General features: G+C 32.5%; 1 protein-coding gene across 2 annotated transcripts; it reads left to right on the plus strand.

Annotated features, from left to right (window-relative positions):
• Window positions 1–2,707: 2,707 nt before the first annotated feature.
• LOC132178756 (protein TIFY 6B-like) lies at window positions 2,708–6,362 on the plus strand. Of its 2 annotated transcripts, none has more exons than XM_059591288.1 (7): window positions 2,708–3,009; window positions 3,699–3,880; window positions 4,318–4,595; window positions 4,696–4,786; window positions 4,919–5,252; window positions 5,565–5,622; window positions 5,980–6,362. In XM_059591288.1, exons 1-7 carry the CDS (start codon window positions 2,922–2,924, stop codon window positions 6,089–6,091), a joined length of 1,143 nt encoding a protein of 380 aa, XP_059447271.1. In that variant the 5' UTR covers window positions 2,708–2,921; the 3' UTR covers window positions 6,092–6,362. The 2 variants fall into 2 exon arrangements, with proteins under 2 accessions (XP_059447271.1, XP_059447270.1); XM_059591287.1 differs by having other exon boundaries at window positions 2,709–3,009; window positions 4,315–4,595.
• Window positions 6,363–9,481: the final 3,119 nt, after the last annotated feature.

The following is a 9,481-nucleotide window of genomic DNA, read 5'->3' on the forward strand; positions in this document are numbered from 1 at the left end:
TCTAAAACAAAAAGATTTTGTTTATTTTGCACTATATTTGATTCTGTCTAGGGTTTCTATTTAATTGAAAATTTTGTTGCTTTGATTTATCTTTGTGTATCTATGTATAAATTTTTCACTATTGTAAATTGAATATTTTTATGTTTGTTTCTCTAGAAAATTTTTTTGTATTGAAATATAATAAGTATCACACCAATAAGATTTATGTTTTAATTCATTTGAATATTTTATTGGATTTTTTTTTCGTTTTTGTGATTTACTCGAATTTTCTAGCATTTTTTGAAAGTGTTGAAAGCGATTTATTTGATTGCATCAAATATTGAGTGAAATATGTGCTTTATTTTGTATTAAAAAGACGAGAGAAAATTTTGTTTATTTTACTCTGTATTTTTTTAAAATGGTTAAAACTTTATGGGTTTTATTTGTATTAAAATATAATAAGTATCACATCAACAATATCAGAATTTCTTACTATTTTTCTATTAACATTTTGATAATAAGAATTCAAGTTTTTTTTCTTTTATTCTTTTCATTAAGTACATGTTTGATACACTTCAAAAAAAAGAGAGTACATATTCAGTAATGCATGTGTATAACATTTACTATGTATTTTCATTAAAAGAGGCGTTATAGATTTTTGCACACACCTATTTTAACTTATAATAAAAAGTAAGAGGGAATGCATTTAAGTTTTCGAAATTAAATTATAATGAAGAATTTCGCGCATAGCTCGGGTTATATTCTAGTTTTTAAATAAAGATCCAATTATTTTGTTTATGAAAACGGCATGGTGTTACTATTTTATCTACTTTGTTATTTGCGTTTTCGCACATTGAACAATGTATGGCCAATTTAATTTTCTTGCATGCTCAAAGTATATGTTCGCGCATTTTAGAACATTAATTAATAGACTATAATATGAGAATTCTCTGATATAATTTTCTATTCTCGAGAAAAAAAAAATGGAAATAAAATACAAATAAGAAAGCTATATGTTTGTTTTTTTTTTTTAAAAAAAAAAGAATTTGTTTTGGTAATTAAACTATTATAGTCCTTAGATGTCTGTCAAGTGGTTTTCCTGCCTAAATTAATTGACGCCCACCTCACGGTTCAAACTTCTTCCGTTGAAGTTCTTGTTTATTGTTATTTTTCTTTATTAAGCTCAACCAACACAATGATATCAGTATATATAGCACAATAATATCATTTCCTCCCTCTCAACCCCTTTTCAGTACCTCTAGAACCATTTTTCTTTGATATTTGGCATAATTTTATTATCTTTCTTTTCCTCAAAAACTAAAATATTGTAATTCTTTTTTAAGCACTGAAGCCAAATCCTTCTCTTTTTTGGGCCAGAAAAAAATGATTTCCACATCTGATCGTTTCTTTTACCTCTATTCAATTAGAGTGAGAAAAAAGAAAGAAAAGGAAATCTTGGAGAAAAATGAATGAAAGAAAGGTGGGTGATGGGAAATGAAGGACGTTTCTTTTCTTTTTTTCTTTTTAAGCTTTTCTTTCATTGCCCTTTTCAATTCTCTCTCTCTTTTTATTATTATTATTTATTTATTTATTTATTTTTAATATGAAGAACATATGAAGAAATACTATGAATTAATTTTTATGAAATATTTGTTACTTTTATTTTGGGAATACCACACAAAATAGAATTATTTATCTCCCTTATGCTAGTGGAATTATAGCAAAATCCCAATCAATCCATTAATCACAAATTCAAGTCTGATAATTTGATACATAACGTTTAAAAAAAATACACAAAATGCCACCCAAGATAAGTAATATACCTAATTTAGCCTTCCCAATAGTTACATTATTCAACCGTTGATTTTTTTTTAATGATATTAGCCCAAATATGACAGACAACCCAAGATTTGTTCAGCCTCATAGTCACGTAGAAGCAGTCATCTACCATTAAATTTGTGATGAATAATTATTAAATTTTAATTTAATAATTTTATTAAAAATGACGTCAAACTTTAGATATAAAAAAAGAGATAAAAGAAAAAAAGTATTTACTCAAATTTTTATATTACATTTAAATCTTCATCTTGAGCTATATATGTGCCTCAAATTTTGTACCACCGCGGCCATGTCTGATCCTGGCAGAGACAGCATGAAATACGCATCCGAATTGAATTCTTTCTATTTCAAATGAAATGTGCCTCAAATTTCGTACCACTACGGCTATGTCTAATCCTAGCAGAGACAGCATGAAATACGCACTCATCTGTCGGTGGATTGAATTCTTTCTATTTCAAATGAAATGTTAAAAAATTAGTTACTTGTTTTTAAGAGGGCAATTTTGTTATTTTACCTTTTAGGTGTACGCAGCATTTTCTACCAATCAGGTATTGTGTGAATTAAGTTGTCATTATTAAATATTTAAATAGACCGGCGAGTGGTACCAATTAATCGGCGGAGGTAACTGCTACTCCAATCCAATCATAGCCTACATTAAATTCACGAGCAATACTCTTCACGTGTTACGTACACGTGTCAGGATGTCAGTATTTTGCAGTACAAAGCTGCTGTACCACCGACAGGTGGGAACCAATATGGTAATGTGTGAATTAAAAAATATAAACCCACGCACGTGGTACGATACCGGACCAGCCGGTCACGAGACCGGATATATCGGTAACTCAACCACCTGCAAATGGAGTATGTTGTTTAGAAAAACAAATGAACGGTTTGGATCTTACACAAACAGTACTCCTACATGAATAGATAATTTCTCTCTCTGTCTCTGCCTTTTCTGTAGTTGAAAACCTTTTACTTTGCCTCTCTCTCTCAGTTCATGTGAGGAAGGAGCGTTTGGTGGGTGAAGAAAGTTGGATATAGGCTGTGGATTTGAGGTGGGTTTGCTTTTAAATTTTGTTTTTGTGGGTGATTGAAGGTCTAAAATGGAGAGAGATTTCTTGGGTTTGGGCTCGAAAGAACCATTGGCTGTGGTGAAGGAGGAGGTTAACAATGATGGGTGCACAGAGCCAGGTTTGTTCTTGTCATATAGTTCTTCCTTTTGGGTTAGCTCTCTACCTTTAGCTACTCGTTTATTTGTTCTTTGTTGCAAATCCTGGCTTTTTTTTTTTTTAGTTTCGAGTCTTCAATTTTTGTCATGAACTATGGCTATGGGTGTATATCTTATTTCATTGTAGTTGGTCATTTATGAGCGCATGGCTGGTAAAATTGAATTTTGGACAAAAATTAAATGATTTTCTAGGCTGATGCAATTTTCTAGAAAGAAGTACCTGTTTGTTTTTGATTTAGAAGTCTTCTTTTCTTTAAAAAAAAAATCCTGTTTTAATTGGAGGGCATAAAGTTCAATCTCTTAAGTTTAGAATTATTTGGATGACAACATGCCGGAAGTAAATTGTATATTTAACATATAGCTGGCTGTAAAGTTTCTCAAATATCCAGTTCTGTACTAGTAATTATATGAATCCTTATTAGTTTTGTTGATTTTTCTTGTCGTGCTGTTTATAGCAAGCAATTCGTGGATACCCAGAAGGAATACCATCATACGCTTTTGTTTGACTTTTATGTGCCAATCTTTTTTCTTTGTTCTTTTTTCATGGCTTTGTTCCCATGTCTGTTTTATTATGGAGGAAAGGCATATAGTGTATCTAGCTGAACATCGCTGGTCATTTTCTGAGGATCTATAGGATATGCTTATTGTGCAGGTGTACAATGGCAATTCTCAAACAAGGTCTCTGCCCTTTCTCATTTGATGTCTTTCAAGCTTGTTCAACAAGAGAAGACTCAAAAGATTGCCTCCGATCCCCTCATATCATCTGGATTTATGAATATCTCGACTGCAGATGCTTTTGATACTAGTCAAAACCGGTCTAAGGGTGAAATCCAGGTTTGATAATATTCCATTTCTTATTCAATATATTTATTTGCATTTTAGGGATTTTCCAGCGTTTTGCACAGATGAGATTTTAGACAAGTTTAATTTGTTTTACCTACTGCCAAAAAGAAAAAAGAAAAAAGAAAAAAGAAAAAAAAAACAAGATTTAAGATGTTTTAACCAGTATTTGAATCGAGTCATTCTTAGGGCATTAGAAAGATCATTTTTAGAAACATATATTTTTTTAACCTTGGAGTTTGATGTTTGTGATATAAGTGCTTAAGCATGTCCCAGAATTTGCTTTCAGTTCTAGACAAAAACATCTGAATAATTTTCATAACCTGGTGAAGCACCCCCTTGGTTTTCAGCATGATATTGTTTTCTATAAGTCTTAACTGATATGTTGTTGCCCTTTCCTACATTGGGTTTTTGTTTTTACTATATAGAAGCCCTTCAACCAAGATAGGCAAGGTGGCACTCATTTTTCCCTGACATCTTATCCTGTGCAACATGATGTGCACCGGCCTCATAATGTGAAGATGTTTTCTGTTTCAAACCAAGCAATTTCAGTTTCCGTTGGAAACCCTTTTTTCAAGAATCATTTTGCTACTGGTCAGAATTTGGCTGGTGCCACTGTGAAACAACCATTACTTGGAGGAATTCCTGTTGCGGCTCCACACTCGATTATTCCCACTGTTGCTTCCATTGCTGGGATAACTGAACCATGGTATTCTTTTTTATCCTTAAGAACTTATTTAATGACTACTTTCACTTACAACTTTACAGTTATTTGGAACAAAATGTCTTATATGGAATATCTTCTGTAGGAACGGCGCCAAGGCTTCTGGGTCTCCTGCTCAATTGACCATCTTTTATGCAGGTGCCGTGCATGTCTATGATGACATAACCCCTGAGAAGGTATCTCTCTCTCTCTCTCTCTCTCTCTCGCTCTCGCTCACGCATGTGCACCCTCAGAGCACGAATACTACAAAAACTCTGCATTTTATCAACTTCCTCTTGGTGAGCTTAGTTTTGGGGCTTGTTTTCCAGGCTCAGGCTATTATGTTTTTGGCTGGGAGCTCTGCTATAGCTTCTAACACAGCACATCCAAAAGCTCAAGTTCAGGCACCTAGCTCAAAATTGGCAGCTGGTGATAGTGTTCCTGCAAATCAGCCCATTAACACACAACCTTGTTCTGGTCTTTCTAGCCCTTTATCTGTTTCTTCACATACTGGTGCCCAGTCAGGAAGTGGGTCCACGAGCAATGATGAATTGATGGCAGCTAAAACTGCCGGAGTTCCAAGTACTCCTGTTAGCAAAGTGGAGCCTCAGAAAATAGCTAATGTGGTGGGATCTGTCCCCGTTACCCCTATATTTCCATCTGGTAAGAGTTAGTCACTGAAGGGTGGTGTAAATAATACTCTGAAATGAAGAAACGCACAATTATGCAACGTTTTGTTTAAGCATATTTGAAGTATATTGCAGTTAATCATGAACATTGTGCTGTGAACATTCCTTAACTTATTCCAAAAAATTATTTTATAATCAAAGGACGCTTCATTTTTCAGCATGCATGATTTAGCTCAATCCTGAAGCTTTTCAATTTGTGTATATGTGATCATTAAGAATATTAATAATAATTAGATTTGTAATTGCAACACCACTTCATAAGAATAACATTCGATTTTCCATGCAGCTGTTCCACAGGCACGGAAAGCATCCTTGGCTCGATTTTTGGAGAAGCGCAAGGAGAGGTTAGTTATTATACAAGCTCTCTCTCTCTCTCTGCAAAAGAAGTGTTTTAGCATTTTCTGTTCTACTTTAACCCTTGATAACATTTAGATCGTAATATAATTGAAATGGGAGGTGAACGATGGAGAAAAAGTTCGAACTTAGGATTTTTGTTTTGATACCGTGTTAAATCACAACTTATTCTAAAAGTTTGAACTAATAGGAAAATGTGAATTTAATCATTTAGTTAATATTTTAACATTGATACCTCGCTATATAACTGATGTATACAAGCAAATAACTCGTAGTTTAGCGTATAAAATAATATAACGGGCTTGAGAAAGGTGTTACTGATTAGAGGCCTTTGTTGATACATGCAGGGCAATGAGTGCAGCGCCATACAACCTCAGCAAGAAATCTCCTGAGTGCATTGCCCAAGAATGCAATGGTGCCAATTTCTCTGCAAGTCCTAGTGCGGCCACTGGCTGCTAAAGATGTATGAGACCAAATTAGAAAGGGATTGTTGCAGATTTATGTAGTAAGCTAAAGATGTAAGCAGAATCAATATTATTGTCCTTCCCAAGAACTGTAATCCTGACAGTTAAATTTCGGAAACTTACATAATTCCCTTATATAGTAGTTGTTGCAGATTGTTGCTTCGGACATGAAGACATTTGGCACAATGTGTAACTATTTGAAGTGTACTATTACATTGTGGAACTAATTCTCATCCAAGTTTATATCTACTGTTTGTTCCACTTCATTTTCCTGTCCACTTCTCTGCAATTTGATCAACTTTTTAAGCACTGTCAACGTTTCTAGAACTTATATTCATTTCTTCCTTCTTTTTTGAGAGCATTCTCAACAGTTTTTTCGTTATCTTTTTTACATTTAAGAATTTAAATTATTTTTTGTTTTTCTATGTAAAAATACACTTTAATAGCTTTATTTAATTATTTTTTATATCATTAAAATATTTGTTTATATATATATATATATATATATATATATGAGAGGAGAGATGAGAGAGAATTGTGAGAGAGGAGAGGAGAGAAAATAGAGAATTATTTTTTATTTTATTTTAATAATTATAGGAATTGCAATAGTGAAATTTAAAACATTGGGTTTTACTGTAATAATGTTAATGTTTAGAATTTATTTAAGGAGTTTGTTGTGGAACTTTTTAGCGATTTTTTAGACATATTTTCTAAACTTACGTAATAGACTTTATACAGAGTTTGCTGATGATGTGAAAGAAAATGAAAAAAAAAAAAAAAAAAATTCTTGTAGTATATATAATAAGTGGAAAAAAGAAGGCTCAATTTAAAATTGTGTTGAATTTTCTTTAATAGATAAGTGGAAGTGGTATACTATATAATGGGATCTCCCCTTCAATATTGATGGGATTACCTATAGAGTGAAACCAGTTAAATAAATGTACAAATTAATTATCATAATAGATATATATATATATTTTTTTTCTTTTGAATTTAGATAGTGAACACTGAAGAACAGCAAGTGGATAAATTAAATTTTCTATAGAAAAAAAAAATCGTATAGATATTTTCTTTGTTAATATACCTCAGTCAGATAAGAACTTCTAATCTAAAAAATATATATAAAATTATATAAAGTGTCATGGGATTAATCTAATGAGCGACGATCAGGAAGGTAATTATGGTAGACAACATCTGGAACTCGTATAGTCTAAATTATGATTAAAAATTCAAAATGTAATAATTGGGTGTAAAATAAAACCAAAAGACAAATGAGAGGGAAAATGGGTAATATGGTAATATGGCAGACATGGAGGAAGATGATAGATATATATAGTGGATAGGGCAGACGCAACATTCACGTGCGCATTGTACGATTTATATGATATGAATTATGATATGACAACAACTAGACGAGCCTCTAATAAATAAATCCTCCTACACCATTTCCTTTTCCTCTGTTTTATTATTATTATATTATATTTCTGTCTCTCAACTATCAAGCACCAGAAAATCTTTAAAAAAATGAAAAAAATGAAAAAATCTAACTCCAACTCCAAGTCTCTCACGTTTTTTTAATTGAATGCTTTTTGGGGGAGGGAGTGCGGTGTGGGTCCACTTGTGTTAATGTAGCGTGTGGTTTCGTCAACCTTGCAACCAATCAGCGAGGACGTTCTTTTCTCGTGTCACCACCATATGACGTGCCTACATGTGAAGTGAAACTACGGGTATTGTTCGAGTCGGGCTGAGTCGAATTTTTAACTCGGATATTTGTTCCAACTCGGCTAGGGTTTTAACTTTGAGTTGAAATTTTCAGCTGCCTCAAGCGTCAACTTTTTTTTATTTTTTTATTTTTAATTGGAGAAAAAAAATATTAAAGAAAAATTCAAATTTAAGATATTAGCATTAAATTTGAAGTATTAACACTAAATTTAACATGATAAAATTTATTTTAAGTGATACCGTCCCTAAAGGGTTAACCTTTTACCCATAGGTTTTAGTTTTAAATCAAAAAATAAATTTTAAGGCACTAGAAATTAGATATTAATTTATAATTTTTTTTTTTTTTTAAAAAAAAAATTTAGCAGGACTAGGAAGAGAGAGATTTTTCTACAATTTTTTTTTAATAAAGTTACATCAGATTTTGACAGACACTTGTCTGACTCTTGGCAGCCTGATAGTAGGACTCTTTGACTTTTGAGCCGTGTTTTCAATTGATCAAGTACTTGCAGCTCGAGCTTGATTAGTTTTTTTTTTTTTTAATCAAAATAAAAGTTAAATAAACTGAATTTTTTATTTATTAATTTACTATTAATAAATCATACAACTTTACATGAACAATTTCTTTTTTGAATCCATGACGCTTCTTCACCAGAAACCACCCATGCAATGAATTTTGACTCTGGCGAGAAATGAATGTGAAATGCATCTTAGCTTCTTGGACTTAAAAGCCAGCGATGACCACAAACATCTAGATAGACGAAAGAAGGGGTGGAAAGAGGGAAATTTTAAGGAGGTAACTCCGGTGAGCATGAGGGCGAGATTGTATTGATTATATGTCAAAAACTCAGTAGAAAAATTCTATGGATACTATCAAGAAAACATGGCAAAAGATCATTATACTCATGTAACAAATCGGCTACCATAAGAACAAAGGGGCTGATTTGATTCTCTTACTCCATTCAAAAAATGTGTAGGGTATGGTTTTGAGACCTCTAATACCTACATAAGCTAATTTCAAATACACACATATTTCCTAATTGAAGTAGTATTAGGTTTTCAAGTCAAAGTAGGACTCCGAAAATCGTAACCACCACTCCCAAATACACAATCACAAGGGGAAGAATGCTTGTGCAATTAGGTCAAGCCGAATAAGGGTAATAATCAACTCGAGGAGGAACCGAAAGGAAAAATTAAAACTAGTTCCAATAGGCCTAAGACACTTGTCCTAGGTTACTATTAATTAAAATTAGTTCCACTACATAATTATAAATGCATTCTCGTATTTATTTTAATTTTTTTTGAAGGATTTATTTTAATTATTAAATACTCTCAATGACTACTTATAATTTGCATTTGACTTCTAAATGAAATGATCTATAGTTCCAATTAAAGTCTTAGATAAAGTGTCATGTGGTCCGTTTAGTGTAATTGCTTTCGCGTTAGCACCTTCGTCTTTTGCTTGTTCTCTCAATGACACGAGGCTATGGCTACCAAAATCAAAGCATTTGAAGCCAACCACACTTGGTGATTCACTCCTCTTCCTCTTGAAAAACATGCGATATGTTACAAGCAAGAAACGGATGCGCTAACTCGCTTAATCCATTGCTTCTGTTTTGAGTTGGAGGAAAGGGCTCTTTTGGCACCTCGATATTGACTCAGCACA

The sequence above is a fragment of the Corylus avellana genome, chromosome ca4 (assembly GCF_901000735.1).
Source record: "Corylus avellana chromosome ca4, CavTom2PMs-1.0".
Lineage (NCBI taxonomy): Eukaryota > Viridiplantae > Streptophyta > Magnoliopsida > Fagales > Betulaceae > Corylus > Corylus avellana.